Raw genomic sequence first — 21960 nt, 5'->3', positions numbered from 1 at the left:
TCATTATATAGTCACCGATGCGTGAACAAAACAAACAGACATAATAGGTAAAAATGTCAAAAATAGGGGTACAGCAGTCAACATTGTGTTATCATCTTAATCACTATAAAAACAACAAATGTAACGAAGAAGCACAAAAAGGCATACATCAAATTAACATCCTCATTTTGATTATATTATACGATTATATTTGTCTATGTAAAATGCACCCATCAAGGAAGGAGGGTATGGGTACTGGTGTAAAATTGCGCGTTTGAAATTCGCAATGAATGTGACCTACCGAATTAGACTATTTACCGGATTTGTAATCACATAAGCAACACGACGGGTGCCACATGTGGAGCAGGATCTGCTTACCCTTCCGGAGCACCTGAGATCACCCCTGGTTTTTGGTGGGGTTCGTGTTGTTTATTCTTTAGTTTTCTATGTTGTGTCATGTATACTATTGTTTTTGTGTTTGTCTTTTTCATTTTTAGCCATGACGTTGTCAGTTTGTTTTAGATTTATGAGTTTGACTGTCCCTTTGGTATCTTTCGACCCTCTTTTATTATAATGATCTTCATGATCTATAAAATAATAAGTGAGTAACATTTTTTAACAAAGCCTCTTGGTTAATGGCTTTAACACACTCATCTAAAACACAGTTTATTATTTGTATCATTTGAAAGCTTAGTATATATGCATATGTTATTTCTGTTTTACCTGTTTGTGAAAAAATCTTACAGTGCAATTTCCATTATATCAAGGTCAATAATCAAAATAAACATTCCCATTGTTTGCAAAAAAATGTCCTTTTCAGGTTCTTATATGATTAACTTTTCCAAACTATCCAAAAAAAAAACAAATGAGACGATTATTAAGAGTTGCAAATCTTGAAAGCAAATCCTACAAAAATGATGTAAGAACTGCAGCAAAACCAAGTATTTAAATTTAATACCAGTTAAATATGTCCTCACCATATGGAAATGAATAAAAATGTCTTTTTATTTGATTAAATCTGTTGTTCACCTCTGCTAATCATGCTAATAGACCAGGATTCTCACTAAGAATTTTTGAAGTAGAGTCCAGGGCTTCATCATTTTTGGTCATATCATGATGGCGAGTCCAACAGTAACAACAAGATATTTTATTGTAATAGAACTTATCTTTTTAATCTCAATTACCTAATAAAGCAATGAAATGACATTAGATTCAGATTACTTTTAAACTTTTGCTATAAAAAGATGATATGAGCGTTCAGTTTATACACAATATTTCAATCTTGATGCTTCTTTGAAATCACCTGTTTTAAAATTGGTGAATCCAGACAGATTTTCAGGGATCCAGGACTCATTGAATCTCCTTAGTGAGAACCCTGAAGACTTCCATTTTTCAAGAATGATTCATTTTATATACACCCCATGCTTAAGAATGTATGGTGACATATTGATTGCTTGTGAACTCTCTTGTATGTTATGTTTTCTGTCTCATTTGCGCATAACAAATGTATGCATTTTTTCATATTTTATTAATCAATCAACATGTCTGCATGCCATCAATTTGTTGAAAATACATAACGGAAAAATAAACAAAAAATAACAATTAGTAACAATTTTGCCATTAATTCTAAGTAACTTACATTTTTGAAAAAGGTTCTTCAATTCTCTTTTCATTTGGTCTAAAATCTCGTGTGAAAGTTTTCCATTCAAAATACTTTTTCCCAAGTCTGTACATGTCTTAATTTCTTGGAATAAATTCTAGAAAAAAATTGAAAATGATAATTAATTTTAATTTGTTTATTAACATAAATCATTATTGTATAATATAAAAGATACTGTGGGCTATTGCCCATTCTTTGGGCTATTGTGCAATACTGTTGGCTATTGAGTGATACTGTGCTTTTGTGCAACACTGTGCTACTTTTGTGAAACTTTAAAATTTCAAAGTTTATTCTCTTTTCAGCCAAAAATTAACAATTTAAGAAAGTTCCATAAAGTTTAGTACAAGTTGTTGTCTGGAAAGTAGAAAAATGCTTGTTTTAAGCCCCCTTATTGTCCCTAATTTCTAAACATTTGGGGCAATTACTCGCAAACTCAATCCCAGCCTTACCTTTGTGGTATTGGAACCTAGAAGAACTGTTTTATTTCAGAGAGATGATCATACGCTTAAAACTAGAGGCTCTCAAGAGCCTGTGTCGCTCACCTTGGTCTATGTGCATATTAAACAATGGACACAGATAAATTCATGACATAATTGTGTTTTGGTGATGTGTTTGTAGATCTTACTTTACTGAACATTCTTGTTGCTACAATTATCTCTATCTATAATGAACTTGGCCCAGTAATTACAGTGGAAAATATTTTCTAAAAATTTACAAAAATTTATGAAAAATGTAAAAAAATAACTATAAAGGGCAATAACTCCTTAAAGGGTCAATTGATTATTTTGGTTATGTAAACTTATTTGTAGATCTTATTTTGCTGAACGTTATTGCTGTTTACAGTTTATCTCTATCTATAATAATATTCAAGATAATAACAAAAAACAGCAAAATTTCCTTAAAATTTCCAATTCAGGGCAGTAACCTATTAACGGGTTGTCTGATCCATGTGAAAATATCAGGGCAGATAGATCTTGACCTGATAACCAATTTAACCCTGTCAGATTTTCTAGTTTTAAGCCAAAAACGGCATTTTACCCCTATGTTTTATTTTTTACCGTGGCAGCCATTTTGGTTGGATGGGCAGGTCACCGGACATATTTTTCAAATAAAATACCCCAATGATGATTGTAGCCAAGTTTGGATTAATTTTGCCCAGTAGTTTCAGAGGAGAACATTTTTGTAAAAGATTACTAAAATTTACAAAAATGGTTAAAAATTGACTATAAAGGGCAATAACTCCTAAAGGGGTCCACTGACCATTTCGGTCATGCTGACTTATTTGTAAATCTTATTTTGCTGAACATTATTGCTGTTTACAGTTTATCTCTATCTATAATAATATTCAAGATAATAACCAACTAGAGGCTCTAAAGAGCCTGTGTCGCTTGGTCTATGTGAATATTAAACAAAGGACACAGATGGATTCAAGACAAAATTGTGGTTTGGTGATGGTGATGTGTTTGTGATCTTACTTTACTGAACATTCTTGCTGCTTACAATTATCTCTATCTAAAATGAACTTGACCCAGTAGTTACAGTGGAAAATGTTAGTAAAATTTTACAAATTTTGTGAAAATTGTAAAAAAAAAATTACTAAATAAAGAGCAATAACTCCTTAGTGGGTCAATTGATCAATTTGGTCATGTTGACTTCTTTTTAGGTCTTACTTTGCTGTACATTATTGCTGTTTACATTTTATCTCTATCTATAATAATATTCAAGATAATAACCAAAAACAGCAAAATGTCCTTAAAATTACAAATTCAGGGGAGGCAACCCAAACAAAAGGTTGTCCGATTGGTCTGTAAATTTCAGGGCAGATAGATCTTGACCCGATTAACAATTTTACACCATGTCAGCTTTGCTCTAAATGCTTTGGTTTTTGAGTTATAAGCCAAAAACTGTATTTTACCCCTATGTTCTATTTTAAGACATGGCGGCCATCTTGGTTGGTAGACCGAGTCATCGGACACATTTTTAAAACTAGATACCCCAAAGATCATTGTGGTCAAGTTTGGATTAATTTGGCACAGTAGATGCAGAGGAGAAAATTTTTGTAAAAGATTACTAAGATTTACGAAAAATGGTTAAAAATTTACTATAAAGGGCAATAACTCCTAAAGGGGTCACGTGACAATTTTGATCATGTTGACTTATTTGTAAATCTTACTTTGCTGAACATTATTGCGGTTTACAGTTTATCTCTATATATAATAATGTTCAAGATAATAACCAAAAACAGCAAAAAATCCCTAAAATTACCAATTCAGGGGCAGCAACCCAACAACGGGTTGTCGGATTCATCTGAAAATTTGAGGGCAGATAGATCTTCATCTGATAAACAATTGTACCCCCGTCAGATTTGCTCTAAATGCTTTGGTTTTTGAGCTATAAGCCAAAAACTGCATTTTACCCACTATGTTCTATTTTTAGCCATGGCGGCCATCTTGGTTGGTTGGCCGGGTCACGTCACATATTTTTTAAACTAGATACCCGAATGATGATTGTGGCAAAGTTTGGTTTAATTTGACCCAGTAGTTTCAGAGAAGAAGATTTTTGTAAAAGTTAACGACGACGGACGACGGACAACAAACGACGGACGACGGACGCCAAGTGATTGGAAAAGCTCACTTGGCCCTTCGGGCCAGGTGAGCTAAAAATGTGTCTTTAGATAAAGATGCCGACGCTAGAGGAATTCAACAACTCCATGCAAGATACTGCTGATGACATGATAGCATAACACAAACACAAATTTTTGCAGTCCCCATAAAAAAACTCAAGCATCTTTTAATTTTTCATGTTTGTATGAATATAATGATGTATAAACATAATCATGATAATGAAGAGTTTCTTTTGTGAACAAAGAAACAGGTCGACAAGAAGAGAAGTGCAGTTTGTCCCTATATGGTATTTCTTATTCTCAAAAAACCAAATATGTTGTTGATACAAAGATCAAAATCTTGATGATGGCAGTGAGTTTCACAGAAATTTTTGTTTGAATCAGAGCGATTCTTATTTCAAAGTACGATTTATCCACAAGATATTTGTCTGTGGACTGTCTGTTTTGAGTTTTTAAAAAAAAGGCCATAAATGAACAATTATCCATGTAAAGTGTTGAAAAACCAAATGTTTATACAGATGCATCCAATCAACTTGAAACTTAGGAAATTTATGTACAATTACAAACCTGTTATTACTCAAAGTGATTAAAATTTTATTTTCTGCCAAATTTTGGGGGAACAAATATAATCTTAACACATCTTTTTGAAATATTTTATAACAAATGAATGAAGATTGTTGCCATGGATACATCAGCAAGAAAAATGAGATTTGCCTTATTGAGACAACAGACCACAAATATATGTAACAAATTTGCAACCTCGATAATTTTGAATTTAAAATATTGTTTTTTTCATACAATTTGAAGTCCAAATCATACGAATAGAAAACAGGTCATAGATTAAATGCCTTATTTTACATAGAGAATAATACATGGCAAAATCCGTATAATATGTCGTATCATCCAGAGACACCAATATCAGCTCAAGGGCCTTTCATATGCCTTTAGGTCCGAGGGATGATATTGGTCGAGGGTGATATGGCATGTGATACGGATTTTGCCATGTTTTATACGCTTTATCATATATTTCAACAGGAGAGTATTATATTATATGAACTGTTTTCTAATCCATAGCACTGGATTACCTTCAGTTCTACTTTTGTCTTGTTTCAAAAGCCTTAAAAGAACTGCTCAATTACTTATCCGAAGCACCTTGGTTACCTTACAATTTGCGTGCTGTTGTTTTAAAAATATTTTGTTTATTATTGTATTTTTTTGTGTGTTTTGTATTTTTTATAGTTGCATTTAGTGTGCCAAAAATTATGAAAATTTGAAGTTCGTGACGTCACATACCAAACAATGACGTCATTCAATAAATTTTCTTAAAATTTCTTAAGCTTACATAAATAAAAACTGACTTAATGTAAAAAAAAAAAAAAAAAAAAAAAAAGTAGGAGTCCGAGTGTGATAAAGGGTATGCCATAAAGGGTAGGGGTGTGATAAAGGGTATGCGATAAAGGGTGTGCATCAAAGTTGCGGGATATGGATTAAACAGCAGGCTATATAGAGAATAATACATGGCAAAATCCGTATCATATGTCGTATCATCCCGAGACATCAATATCAGCCCAAGGGCCTTTAGGCCCGAGGGATGATATTGGTCGAGGGTGATACGGCATGTGATACGGATTTTGCCATGTATTATACGCTTTATCATATATTTCAACAGAAGAGTATTATATTATATGAACTGTTTTCTGATCCATAGCACTGGGTTACCTTCAGTTCTACTTTTGTCTTGTTTCAAAGGCCTTAAAAGAACTGCTCAATTACTTATCCGAAGCACCTGGGTTACCTTACAATTTGCGTGCTGTTGTTTTAAAAATATTTTGTTTATTATTGTATTAATTTGTGTGTTTTGTATTTTTCATAGTTGCATTTAGTGTGCCAAAATATATGAAAACTTGACGTTCGTGACGTCACATACAATGTGAAAACTCGACGTTCGTGACGTCACATACCAAACAATGACGTCATTCAAAAAATTTACCTATTTTGAGGAAAAATTTTCTTAATAAAAAAAAACCCCAAAACTGACTTATGTAAAAAAAAAAAAAAAAAAAAAGTAGGGGTGTGATAAAGGGTATGCGATAAAGGGTAGGGGTGTGATAAAGGGTATGCGATAAAGGGTGCACATCAAAGTTGCGCGATATGGATTAAACAGCAGGCTATTTATCACATATGCTACTGTATTTACTACTAAACATATGATAAATGTATTTATCAAATATACAAAACTACTGTATTTACTACTAAACATACACATGATACATATATATGATAAATAAATATAGCCAAATTTTAACCACACTTTGCATGCATACAGTCCCTGTAACGTAAAAGTTAACACTTTTTTCGTTCGGGAATCGTACGTACAGCGTTCGGTAATCGTTCGTATAGAGATCGTTCAACGTTCGTTCATCGTATGGTAAATGTCACCGTTGAGGGTTTTGTATAACGTATGCTTCATGGTATCGTTAATCGTTTTATTTGTCGTATGGTTTATGGTATCGTTTAGCGTTTAGCGTTTCGTTTATCGTATGGTATGTAATATCGTTTAGCTTTTCATCAATCGCATGGTATATCGTTTTGTTAAGCGTCTGATATACAAGTATGTTAGGGTTTTATTTCAGAAAATTATTTCAATTTAAAATGATTTAATATAAAAAGATGCGAGATAAAAAAAAACACAATTATTAGTTTGGATTGGATTAAATCTCTAACTAATATCATTATGGAATAAAAAGCAAACGAAGGGGAAACGTTTCCTCCCATCACATTTTGACATGAACAACAAGAGACCAAATACCGCGATATAAGTCTATATGTCTCTCTCTCTCCTCCGCCAAATATTTCTCTGATCCAAATATTTCCTTGACACAATAAATCATATATACATGTAATGTTATATAAATGAGGCTTTATATGAAGTAAACGTTTTATATCTAAATGTATTAGAAAAAAAGACAACACATCCATGGTATTTGTTCTCCTCAATGTCAGAGTCTGATATATACCGAAAACTGCATGGGATATATAAAAATTCGTTGAAGATATCTATGGAACCAGCGTCGCTTGTGATTCCTACTGTCGGTGTTAAAACTGGTTTTTTTTTAATGTTAAAAGTGCTTACTTAAGTCCATGTATGAGTAAAATACAGAATTAAAAAATAACTCTAATTTTTTTTTATATGCCAGCTATGCTGGCACTTATGGTAGAAGGATTGTTTTGGGACAAAGAACGATAACTCTTTCTAGACGACCCATCTGAAAAGTTTCGTCACTCTCGTTAAATCTCGTACGATTTTTTTTTAATGGCGGCCAAATTTAACGTTTCAACGCGATCTTGTAAAAACGGGGCAGATCGGAAAATTTCAATGTTTAATACGACATGAATTTCTATTTGTTTGCAAATACAAAAATTCAGAAATTTTTGTAACTTGTGAAGCTTATTTAAATTTAATTGTACCACGGAAATTACCGAAGTGAGGACAACAACATATGACGCCATGTTTCGTCTGCTTCAACATTCCATTATCAGTGAAGTCAAAACAAATTACCTAAAAATCACAGGTACTTCATTTAAAAGTCACACAATCTCAGTTAACGATAACATATTTAGTGTAAAAGTTCCGTCCAGGCATGGGAACACAGAAAAGAACTCCGCAAGCAATACATTTCGGATTTTTTTTTTATAATGGCCATGCGGCATGCGGGGTAAACTACGGTGCACTGGTTGACCACGACTACTTATGTTCATCTGCCACATTATTCCCCAAATCAAGGAACAGTGATAATTATACTGTTGACTGGTTGTCACGGTTATTCATGGAGTCAATGGCGAATCCAGCATTTTTCATAAAAGGGGAGGGGGGGGGGGGGGGGGGGGCGCTGACGGGGTGCTCCAGTCATGCTTCAGGCTTCAGTGATTACCTATATAATCAACATTTTTTTCCCACGGACCGCCCCCTCTGGATCCTATGGTAGCCCACAGACTAATTCAAAACTTAACAAAAGTTTAGAACACATGCAAACAAATATTCAAATAATTCACAATCTTCTAATTCTGTACTTCTTTGGCAAAATCTCAACAAATCTTTTCTATGATTATGTCACACCTTATACAGCATGTACAGTCCCAGGAGATGGAAACTGTTTTGTTTTCTCCCTCTTAGTTTATTCATAAAAGGAGACTTGAGTTTGAGTAGTACATTTAGAACTGACTACTGTATATATTGTATGCTCCCATATTGTCCAAAGTTGGATTTTATTAGAAGATGGATTTATTTTAACCCATGAGAATGAGAACTTTGATAGGTATATACAGGGCATGTTACTTGGAAGTATGTGGGCTACATCCTTTAAAATTCAAGCTGCAACAGTGGCCTGCATATTTTATGCATCAGTTTAAACCTGATCAAAACATTTTCACTCTACCAAGTACTTTATCGCTATATCACTATCAGGTTCACATTTCAACCTATTTAGCAATACACACTTATGGTTATATAACCTCACAGTACCAAAATTATACTCAGTAACCAAATTGCACCTATTCAGCAAAAAAACCCTTCAAAAATTTTACAAAGTTTGCTTTCACCATGTGAAGTTATCTTATTATCATCTTTTTAAAATGAGCAAATTAAATTTGTTAACAGCATCCTTTTCTTTAAAAAAAATAGTTTAAAGTATGAAATAATGTCAAATTGTTTGAAATATTTGAAGAAATAAAACAAAATTTATGTTTATATCCCAGTTTTAAGGATTTGAAAGTAACCATACATGTAATGATGTATGGAATTTGGGTACTTAGACACCTCATTACAGTATCATGGATTGTTTAGATGTAATTTCAAACCCATTTTTCAATGACTCTACATGGACTCAAAATTAAAATGGTGTATCTATATTGTAAACAAGGATAGTCTACAAAATTAGCATAGAATAAACTTTTGTCTGGTACAGAAAAAAAGTTGGTAAAAAACTGACAATTTAGGTGCAATTTGGGTATTCTCATGTTAGCAACTTCACAACAGAACTACAAATTTGTTTTCATGACCAAAACAAAAAAAAGTACAAACCTAAAGGCAATAAAATGCTTCGCCATGCACAGCCTGATACAACCTCAGATGTATGTTTAGCATATAAAATATATTTATGTCAGTTAGAATCAAACATGTTTTAATTTTGGATCCTTTAAACTTCAATATGGACTAATTTAAAAACAGGTATCAGGTGAACCCACATATTTCTATTCAGCAGCAGTCTCTAACTACATATCTCCTTAATTTCATATGATAGTAAGTCCTAAAAAAATATTGAAAATGTGTACATTTAATTTTTTTTCTAGCTTCTCTCATGTGAAAGCAGTACCTTTTTGGTCACTATTTATGTGTTGCGTCTAAATAAGAATTGTAACACTTTATAGTGACTGAACAAGTTAAACAAATACTTCTCAAGAAACAGAAAAAGAAGAGAACTTAAAACAGCACCAGTCATGCCAGTATATGTATGAATAAAAACTCAGATCAGAATAGCATGGACAATATGTTAGTTCTAATGTACTTGTGAATATATTGTGAGGAAAGATATCAATAATTCTGCAGATAATGCAATTTTATCAAGTGTTTTGTACATTTTCTGTTAAAAATGTTCATAATCAGTGAAACTTTCAAACAGGCTAAACTAAATTTTTATTACTGAAAGTTTCAAACAATGACAAGTGTTTTATTTACCAAATAACTCATGTGTTTCTGTGAGAACAAACAATCATGTGTAATTTTTGAAATTGAAGGGAAAGAAGATCCTTTTGCAGTGCACTTGAGCAGGTCAATTGTGAATATATACTTACTAAATATATTTTCTTCATCATGATACTCACATAGACATTATCAAGAAGTACATATCATTGGAAAAGTGCACAAATTACAGATAAAATATTAAATAAAAAATACCCTATTTTGAGTGCATCTCCTGCCAAATCACTATTTGTTGCATCTATATATAATACTAGACGAGTATAATCAATGTAAATTAAGGTAATTTTTGGAAGAAAACCCCAAAATTTGGAAAAGAACCCTCCCCAATAATGTTGTACCAAAATCAATTCTAATCTTCCTTTTGTGTATTAAAGTTTCATAGAGATCCATTCACTTATACTCAAGTTATTGTCTAGAAACCAAATGTGTCTTCTTGAAAACAATTATGACACAAAAATATGACATGATTACTTTTGTATGCTTGTATTATAAAAAAAGAAGATGTGGTATGTTTGCCAATGAGACAACTATCCACAAAAGACAAAAATGACACAAACATTAACAACTATAGGTAACCGTACGGCATTCAACAATGAGCAAAGCCCAAACCACATTGTCAGCTATAAAAGGTCCCGATAAGACAATGTAAAACAATTCAAACAAGAAAACTAACGGCCTTATTTATGTAAAAAATGAAAGAAAAACAAATATGTAACACATAAACAAACGACAACCACTGAATTACAGGCTCCTGACTTGGGACAGGCACATACAAAAATAATTGTATTTCCCATTTCCATTCTCAATTTTATTTTGCTGCCATTTAAAAACTTGAAAAGTAAGCTACATCCTGTACATGTAACAAAAAAAATATATATGCAAAAAATAACATAAAACCGACTCTTAATTAGTACAAAAAATTGATGTAGAACTCACAAACTGACGATGATCAGAATTACAAATGTTTGTTTATTAGAGTCTGATTTTTTTTTACGAAAGCCCTTCAGCGCTATCAATTAAACTTATTTAGTCAAAATTTAACACTAGTTTAAAGGTATATCATAACAAATTGGCAAATACAGCCTTATTATCACCTTAAAAACTACTGTGTACGGAGTTACACGTGCGGTTTGGGAAGTTTTATGTTTTTAGATATATAAAAGTTCAATTTATTTTGCATTTCTGAAAAATAAAATCATTTTTGGTCAATATCAAAATATTTTTTTTGTCGTATGCTTGAATAGATTTTTTATTCATCAATTTGGGAATCAGAAAATTTTTTCAGGAAAAATACCATTACCCCTCATGCCTTTTCAAGTTATATATCTTTATTCTCATACAGCCAATGCATTACATCGGTACAGAGATTACAGATACAACAATAAATATTTACAATATGTACAAAACAAGCGAGAGAGGTTACAAAAGTTACAAGCCAGGAGTACAAACACTAGTATTTATATTTTTTATAAAAGAACAAAGATTCTTCAGAACTGGTTTTCTTGTACTTGACATAAGTTCAGAGAATTTAACTGTATTTTGCCGTTTTGTAAAATATTCAGTTAAAAACTCTTTGCATTTTTGATGGAAAAAATTGCATTCAAAAATAAAATGATATTCGTCACCTATTTGTCGATTGTTACATAGACTGCAAACGCGGTTTTCTCTGATCACGTTTTGCCATCTTCCTGTTTCAATCGGCAGCTTAGTATTAGTCGTTCTAAATCGACAAAAAACAATAGCGTCTTTGAAGTCCAAAATATTAAAATATTCTTCGAATTCCAAGTTTTTCTTAAAAATTCAATGTTCGTTCCCTACACATTTTCCATCTGAACTTATAATTTTATTTTAGACATAAACAATATATTAATGTAGCCTAGGACATTCGTTCTGAACATGCATGAAATATTTGCCACTGGACGTTAAACAACCAACAACCTAATCTATATTTAGGACATTGTCTAAGTACAAAGCTGGCATTTAAGGTAGCGCCTTCCTCATATTATTTCTTTATCATAGAGGTAAGCTTCTGGCCAAGTTTCACTTATTCTGTCGCAAATCATTTACCTTAAATAACCAAGCAATTGTATTCTAAAAGAAGTTGTTTTGTTCTTTGTACGAATACATGAAATATTTGTCACTGGGCGTTATGTTTGCAATCGATGATCAAATACAAATCTACAGTATTTACATGAAAGAGACTAAATAACATATTTTTTTATTATTATTTTACACATATTTGAAGGATCGAAATAATCAGTTCTACAAATGGATGTTATTTAAAGACTTGAAATTTTACAATTATCACATGCATCTATGAAATTTTTTATCGACGCACCAAACTTTTGCCTTTCATCGTGCATAGCTCATTTTCCGATTCGCTTAGACGTTAAGCACGTTATTGCGTCAATGCATTGAAATGCGACAGAGCAATTTGATAAATAGCTCTTCTATGAAATCTAAATAGTTCGGCTTTATGAAATTTATATCCATAGATTAGGCAGGTATTACAGTTTCCAAAAATATAAAAAAAATATTCTTTAACTTTTCATAATAGTTTCAAATAATGATACAAATGTTGCCAAAACGTCAAAAATATGCGTGTCAGACGTAACAAATTATTCGCAAAATAACTTTTGCGGGAATTTTTGTGGTTTAACAAAGAGTTTCAAATCCGCGAAAATTCGCATGAATGATAAACGTTATATATAATTTATTATGACATTGCTGTTTTTTGTGTTGATGGAACGGTCAAAGCTGATTTTTTCAAAAATGAATAATCCTCGCCATGGTCAGGTTTCGGAAAATGGTAAGTTATCAAAAGTTATCGCTTTTTAAAATATCAGATGATATAGAATTTTGTTTTCATAAATCATTACTACAAAAGTGCTTAGATAGACCATTTCAAATCCGGAATTTTACAGCACTCGCACCACAAATAAAAACGCATTGGCTTCGGGAAAATGTCTTGCAAGATTGTCCAATGTCGAATTTCGCCGCTTTTTACTAAAACACTGTCAGTTTCAACGTCATTATATTAAATATTCTATTTGTAGCATACCAAATAGTGCTTTTGCGTAATTGTGCTTTCACCCCACAATACGATAACATACTTTTTGATAAGCTGTTAAGTCGAAATGACTTCGTTTTTTAACAAATCAAATGTCTTGCAAGTTTGTCCACTGAACAATTTTCTTACGTTTTGAACGTTTTTGATTCGGGACGCTATACATATATGTATTTTCAAATTATTTCAAAAAGTTTGTTCTTTGTTTTGGTGTTAAACTCCACTACATCATGTACATGTATAAACGACATTTGTTGTATTTTATTGACCTGCCATCATAGGTAGGAGAAGCCGGACATCAGGCGACCTTAAGTTAAAATATTTGCAATAACTGTTCCAATTACATGTCCCCATTCAAATGCATTGATCGTCCAAAAAAAAGAGGGGGGTTCCAACCCCCGGAACCCAACCCCCCCCCCCTCTGGATCCGCGCCTGCTGATAGAAACCACGATGAGAACAGACTGTAATATATAATAGTAGTTAAACTCAAATAGAAAATGAATAATTATCTAAAATAAAAAATTAAAAAAAAAACATATGGTAATTTGTCAATAAATAGGTAAAATACATTTAACCAAGATTCTAAAGTTGTGAAAGGGCTATATTACGAGAGAATAAAAGATCAACCGTTTATTTTCAAACTTGTGAAGCATAGAACTGCGATTTGCTATTCATCTGCAATACGGTTCATTTGTGCTGAAATTGAAGGAAGCAGTAAAATTGTTGTACCTGAGGAGTTACACCTCGATATTATACAAAGCTTGTAAACATATCAGATGAATATAATTATTTTTTCACGCAATCATTCTCTTTCTTGATTTAATTACTCCGTTGTAAACAATAGAAGTCTTTTTTCATTAAAATCCTTTCACTCATCATCACACACACACCCTCCCCCCCCCAAAAAAAACACAAAAAAAAACCAACAACATTTAAAAAAAGATAAAAGATAACAGCACAAAACACAAAAACTATGTTATTTAAGCAACATGAATTGCTTCCTGCCTTCCCTCTCTTCTTAGATTTAACGGGTGACCAACGCATTATATAATATACTATAGGCACTATTTTCTCACCCAAATACCTATTTTGTATTGTTTATTTTTGCTTGAGTAACTTCCAGTAGGAAATATTTCATACATATTCAAGACTTTCAAGTAACCATATCGATCAAAAATGATTACAAACAAAACGAACAAAGTATACTCGATTACCGACGTAAAACGTCAAATTTTGACGTTACTAATTGGGACGCAATATCGTGCGTAACGTCTTAAGGTTTCTAACGATCTTCTTACTTGTTCATTACATTCTAAAATTGAAATCCTACACAAATTGCAAAAACTTTTATTCTCCGGCTAGACTGCGTAAAAGATGAATACTGTTTCGTTTGTGTACACACAATGTTTTGAAGGTCGATATCCAGTTTCGCTAAAAAAGAATTAATTTGCGCCACAACTTAATTACGCCAATTCTTTTTTTGCATCACTTTATTGTAAAAACTGCAGCATTTATTTGCGCCAATAAAACAATCATTTAATTGCGCAAATATTATAGACTTGTTTTCAAATGTTTGTTCTTAGTGCACCGAGGAGGTCTTTTCCGGTATTTAAAGGTACAAGAAGAAATACCACAAAGCGCCTCCTTAGTGCATGCACTTAGAACAAAATAGTGCATTAAGGACCTGATGGAATGATAGAATTGACACAAAAAACATGGCATACAGAAGGAGACTTTCTTAAAGTACATAATTTCAAATTTTAGTAATTTTAGTAATTATAAAGTTATTTAACAGTTGAAGTCAGTATTCTAATGTTACATGAAGGTGTAAATAGGTTAATCGTTTCGAGGTTATTATAACACAATTAATAAAATAGAGAATGGAAATGGGGAATGTGTCAAATTCCATTTATTGGCGCAATTCATATTATAAAAAAAGAAAAGACGAGCGTGATTCAAACCTTTACAATATGACAAATTACACTTAAACGTTTTGACACACCAGTAAATTCTTCGTCCGGGGATATACACCTGACATTAATCTTCCTTCAGTAACTTTATAATACCCAGCCGTGTCATTTCCGTATATTGTACATGTAGATAGCACGTGTGATACATGTATATACACCAGAAATATCCATTCAAATGATTTTTATTTTTAGAAGAACTCCATATCAGGTAACATTAAATATATACATAAACATAAAATTACAATTGAAAAAAAATGGTAATAATAAGTTCAAATGTTGTTTTATTAAATGCTACTAGGTACATATGTATATTTATACTGCACTCGTTCTATTTGAGCAGTCAAAATGCGTTGACCGTATATTTCTATGTCATATACAGTCACTGACCTGATTTCACTTTTCCTGATGAATATTTAAAAAGAAATTGTCGAAATTATGTTTAATTATTCATACGACCTCTTCAACCTGTTCTTGTTTTCAATGTAAACAACGATGCGTTTAACGACTCAAACGTGTTTCTTTTGCAATTTTCGGGAAAATATATTTCACTTTTTAATATTTTTTTGTTTGCAACCTATAAATCATTATGTTTTATGTTTATTGTTGATATTTTAGTCTGAAACGAATTCGTTCACCATTGATTGCGGTAATGATGTACATTTCATCGTGTTTTATATTTCTCCGTCTGTGTGATATGAGGCCTTTTTAAAGGGGGATTTTTCCCAATATTTAAATAAAAAAAATAACATTAACACAATAAATTAAAACAACGATTGAAAATGTTTGTTTTTTTAGATTGCAGTATAAAGACAATAATAGTGCATTGACTTGACATATCAACGATATAAGGATTCGGCCCGAAACGGGGAAAATGCTCGGCACAGCCTCGCATTTCCCCGTTTCTAAGCCTCATCCTTATATCGTTGATATGTCAAGTCAATGCACTATTATTGTCTATGTAAACTTATGTTATTACGTTATTTCATGTACCTTTTTTTTTGGCTTCAATTACTTTTTTATCTTATTGACTTATTCGTAAATCGAAAAACATACAAATCTGAATAGAATCATATGGCATTGAATGATTTCTCTAACTCCAAACTAGTTATACAATAAAAAAGTCATGTACATGTAGATGCCTCTTAAATTTTATTTTTCTCGTTGGGTTGCTTGTCCATTAATTGACGTTTACGCTATATTCTTTTGTTCGGTAGTTATAAAAACCGCTCATCTATCAATTTCACAAGAAATATAATACTCGTAAGTCATGAACATTGACACAAACATAAAATAAAATGAAACACTTTAAAGCTGTTTAAATTATGCAGTGCATTTTGAAAATATAGTTTTGAAAAACCGGTTATTTTTGTTAAATACTTTTTCTGTCCCTTTTCTTAAAAATTAGGACACGTGTCACTGGTTAATATAGAACTAGTCAACCATGAATAATCCAAAACAACAAAGGAGTAGGTCCGGTAAGGACCGATTTTGGCCTCAAATTTCAGGTTCATCTGACGAAAGATTTTGACCACTTTTTAAACACTTAAGTGTCTATTTTATTTGAATTAATTAGTTTATGTGAAAGATTTTAACAGATTTAGTCATTAAAAACGATCCGATTCAATCTCAAATATGAAAAATCTACCTAATATGCCGAAAATGTCACTTTTCAGATGATTTTTGGTAAAAATGAAAGTGGCCGCATCCGTGTTCATCCTCAACCTTTATATTTGTTATGTATTATCATAAAATACAACTTACATTTCAATATTAAGGATGAACACGAATGCGGCCACTTTCGTTTTACACGAAAACCGTCTAAAATTTAACTAAAATGCCAGAATTATGAGGATTTCAGTAATTTAGCATGACTTAATGGTGCTAGTACCGGATATATGTGCATTGTATTGTCAAAAACAGCCCATATTTATGTAAAATGTAGCAGAAGCTTTCTACTGTCCAATAAATAACTAAAGGTTTACATTTTAACAATTTTGTAAACTGCTATATTTTGGGGCCAAAAGGGGGTTTTACTGGACCTACTCCTTTGTGATTGGTTTGTCACACTTGCTTATATTGGCTATTGGTACTTTACGGAACGGAACGGAACGGAACGGAACGGAAAAGAATTTCATTTAAGGTATCCAAAGGGGGCATTTATCAAAATTTCGAAAAATCTTTAAAACAAAACAAACTTTAAAATTTCTGTGTTTTACGGTTTTCCATATACAAATAGCACAAATGTATACTAAATCTCATCTTCACAGGTGAAATGTGTAATAATGTATAACATCGGGAAATACTCTGTAGATGAATATGTCGGATTGTCCTGATAAATTATCATGAAATTAACGCATTTGCAAGTCATGCATTATGATATCTAGACTGACCTCACGTCGTCCTTGATTAGAGACAGTGATCAAGTTGAATCTGATTTAAACTTATTAATTTATTTTTCCGTTCCGTTCCGTTCCGCAAAGTACCAATTGCTCTGAGGAATTGGTATTTAACGGAAAAAACGGAAACAGACATCTTTAATGTAATTAAAGCTGTATGATAACAAAAATTGTCTGACACCTCTTTTTGCATGAGTGGTATGTGTTTTAGATAGCATTTTCGACTTGATCAATAATACAAAATTTAACACAAAGGCAGGTTACACAAAAAGTCTTTCGCCTTCCATCGGTAATTATATCTTAAAAAAGAGGCCTTCAACAGCCCGTTCCGACGATGATTAGAGACAGTGATCAAGTTGAATCTTTATTAAATCTTTTAATTTATTTTTCCGTTCCGTTCCGTTCCGCAAAGTACCAATTGCTCTGAGGAATTGGTATTTAACGGAAAAAACGGAAACAGACATCTTTAATGTAATAAAAGCAGTATGATAACAAAAATTGTCTGACACTCTTTTTGCATGAGTGGTATGTGTTTTAGATAGCATTTTCGACTTGATCAATAATAAAAAATTTAACACAGAGGCAGGTTACACAAAAAGTCTTTCTCCTTCCATCGGTAATTATATTTTAAAAAAGAGGCCTTCAACAGCCCGTTCCGACGATGATTAGAGACAGTGATCAAGTTGAATCTGATTTAAACTTTTTAATTTATTTTTCCGTTCCGTTCCGTTCCGCAAAGTACCAATTGCTCTGAGGAATTGGTATTTAACGGAAAAAACGGAAACAGACATCTTTAATGTAATAAAAGCAGTATGATAACAAAAATTGTCTGACACTCTTTTTGCATGAGTGGTATGTGTTTTAGATAGCATTTTCGACTTGATCAAAAATAAAAAATTTAACACAGAGGCAGGTTACACAAAAAGTCTTTCTCCTTCCATCGGTAATTATATTTTAAAAAAGAGGCCTTCAACAGCCCGTTCCGACGATGATTAGAGACAGTGATCAAGTTGAATCTGATTTAAACTTTTTAATTTATTTTTCCGTTCCGTTCCGTTCCGCAAAGTACCAATTGCTCTGAGGAATTGGTATTTAACGGAAAAAACGGAAACAGACATCTTTAATGTAATTAAAGCAGTATGATAACAAAAATTGTCTGACACCTCTTTTTGCGTGAGTGGTATGTGTTTTAGATAGCATGTTCGACTTGATCAATAATACAAAATTTAACACAAAGGCAGGTTACACAAAAAGTCTTTCTCCTTCCATCGGTAATTATATTTTAAAAAAGAGGCCTTCAACAGCCCGTTCCGACGATGATTAGAGACAGTGATCAAGTTGAATCTGATTTAAACTTTTTAATTTATTTTTCCGTTCCGTTCCGTTCCGCAAAGTACCAATTGCTCTGAGGAATTGGTATTTAACGGAAAAAACGGAAACAGACATCTTTAATGTAATTAAAGCAGTATGATAAAAAAAAATGTCTGACACCTCTTTTTGCATGAGTGGTATGTGTTTTAGATAGCATTTTCGACTTGATCAATAATACAAAATTTAACACAAAGGCAGGTTACACAAAAAGTCTTTCTCCTTCCATCGGTAATTATATTTTAAAAAAGATGCCTTCAACAGCCCGTTCCGACGATGATTAGAGACAGTGATCAAGTTGAATCTGATTTAAACTTTTTAATTTATTTTTCCGTTCCGTTCCGCAAAGTACCAATTGCTCTGAGGAATTGGTATTTAACGGAAAAAACGGAAACAGACATCTTTAATGTAATAAAAGCAGTATGATAACAAAAATTGTCTGACACTCTTTTTGCATGAGTGGTATGTGTTTTAGATAGCATTTTCGACTTGATCAATAATACAAAATTTAACACAAAGGCAGGTTACACAAAAAGTCTTTCTCCTTCCATCGGTAATCATATTTAAAAAAAGAGGCCTTCAACAGCCCGTTCCGACGATGATTAGAGACAGTGATCAAGTTGAATCTGATTTAAACTTTTTAATTTATTTTTCCGTTCCGTTCCGTTCCGCAAAGTACCAATTGCTCTGAGGAATTGGTATTTAACGGAAAAAACGGAAACAGACATCTTTAATGTAATTAAAGCAGTATGATAAAAAAAAATGTCTGACACCTCTTTTTGCATGAGTGGTATGTGTTTTAGATAGCATTTTCGACTTGATCAATAATAAAAAAATTATCACAAAAAGTCTTTCTCCTTCCATCGGTAATTATATTTTAAAAAAGAGGCATTCAACAGCCCGTTCCGACGATGATTAGAGACAGTGATCAAGTTGAATCTGATTTAAACTTTTAAATTTATTTTTCCGTTCCGTTCCGTTCCGCAAAGTACCAATTGCTCTGAGGAATTGGTATTTAACGGAAAAAACGGAAACAGACATCTTTAATGTAATTAAAGCAGTATGATAACAAAAATTGTCTGACACTCTTTTTGCATGAGTGGTATGTGTTTTAGATAGCATTTTCGACTTGATCAATAATAAAAAATTTAACACAGAGGCAGGTTACACAAAAAGTCTTTCTCCTTCCATCGGTAATTATATTTTAAAAAAGAGGCCTTCAACAGCCCGTTCCGACGATGATTAGAGACAGTGATCAAGTTGAATCTGATTTAAACTTTTTAATTTATTTTTCCGTTCCGTTCCGTTCCGCAAAGTACCAATTGCTCTGAGGAATTGGTATTTAACGGAAAAAACGGAAACAGACATCTTTAATGTAATTAAAGCAGTATGATAAAAAAAAAATGTCTGACACCTCTTTTTGCATGAGTGGTATGTGTTTTAGATAGCATTTTCGACTTGATCAATAATACAAAATTTAACACAAAGGCAGGTTACACAAAAAGTCTTTCTCCTTCCATCGGTAATCATATTTTAAAAAAGAGGCCTTCAACAGCCCGTTCCGACGATGATTAGAGACAGTGATCAAGTTGAATCTGATTTAAACTTTTAAATTTATTTTTCCGTTCCGTTCCGTTCCGCAAAGTACCAATTGCTGTGAGGAATTGGTATTTAACGGAAAAAACGGAAACAGACATCTTTAATGTAATTAAAGCAGTATGATAACAAAAATTGTCTGACACTCTTTTTGCATGAGTGGTATGTGTTTTAGATAGCATTTTCGACTTGATCAATAATAAAAAAATTAACACAAAGGCAGGTTACACAAAAAGTCTTTCTCCTTCCATCGGTAATTATATTTTAAAAAAGAGGCATTCAACAGCCCGTTCCGACGATGATTAGAGACAGTGATCAAGTTGAATCTGATTTAAACTTTTAAATTTATTTTTCCGTTCCGTTCCGTTCCGCAAAGTACCAATTGCTCTGAGGAATTGGTATTTAACGGAAAAAACGGAAACAGACATCTTTAATGTAATTAAAGCAGTATGATAACAAAAAATGTCTGACACTCTTTTTGCATGAGTGGTATGTGTTTTAGATAGCATTTTCGACTTGATCAATAATAAAAAATTTAACACAGAGGCAGGTTACACAAAAAGTCTTTCTCCTTCCATCGGTAATTATATTTTAAAAAAGAGGCCTTCAACAGCCCGTTCCGACGATGATTAGAGACAGTGATCAAGTTGAATCTGATTTAAACTTTTTAATTTATTTTTCCGTTCCGTTCCGTTCCGCAAAGTACCAATTGCTCTGAGGAATTGGTATTTAACGGAAAAAACGGAAACAGACATCTTTAATGTAATTAAAGCAGTATGATAAAAAAAAAATGTCTGACACCTCTTTTTGCATGAGTGGTATGTGTTTTAGATAGCATTTTCGACTTGATCAATAATACAAAATTTAACACAAAGGCAGGTTACACAAAAAGTCTTTCTCCTTCCATCGGTAATCATATTTTAAAAAAGAGGCCTTCAACAGCCCGTTCCGACGATGATTAGAGACAGTGATCAAGTTGAATCTGATTTAAACTTTTAAATTTATTTTTCCGTTCCGTTCCGTTCCGCAAAGTACCAATTGCTGTGAGGAATTGGTATTTAACGGAAAAAACGGAAACAGACATCTTTAATGTAATTAAAGCAGTATGATAACAAAAATTGTCTGACACTCTTTTTGCATGAGTGGTATGTGTTTTAGATAGCATTTTCGACTTGATCAATAATAAAAAAATTAACACAAAGGCAGGTTACACAAAAAGTCTTTCTCCTTCCATCGGTAATTATATTTTAAAAAAGAGGCATTCAACAGCCCGTTCCGACGATGATTAGAGACAGTGATCAAGTTGAATCTGATTTAAACTTTTAAATTTATTTTTCCGTTCCGTTCCGTTCCGCAAAGTACCAATTGCTCTGAGGAATTGGTATTTAACGGAATCAACGGAAACAGACATCTATAATGTAATAAAAGCAGTATGATAAAAACAAGTCAGACCCTTCTTTTTTGAATGAGTGGTAAGTGTTTTAGATAGCATTTCGACTGGATCAATATTTAAATAAACAGCTGCGCCATGAGCGCATGATA

General features: G+C 32.4%; 1 protein-coding gene across 1 annotated transcript in view; it reads right to left on the bottom strand.

Annotated features, from left to right (window-relative positions):
- The window catches only part of LOC139484106 (uncharacterized), a 121759-nt gene that overhangs the window by 59436 nt on the left and 40363 nt on the right, over positions 1 to 21960 (bottom strand). The window contains exon 2 of the mRNA XM_071267834.1: positions 1619 to 1736. Within this exon, the coding sequence (XP_071123935.1) occupies positions 1619 to 1736 (118 nt within the window). The remainder of the gene's footprint in view (positions 1 to 1618; positions 1737 to 21960) is intronic.

This window comes from Mytilus edulis, chromosome 8, assembly GCF_963676685.1.
Source record: "Mytilus edulis chromosome 8, xbMytEdul2.2, whole genome shotgun sequence".
Taxonomy (NCBI): domain Eukaryota; kingdom Metazoa; phylum Mollusca; class Bivalvia; order Mytilida; family Mytilidae; genus Mytilus; species Mytilus edulis.
This window is presented reverse-complemented; position numbering and strand designations above follow the sequence as displayed.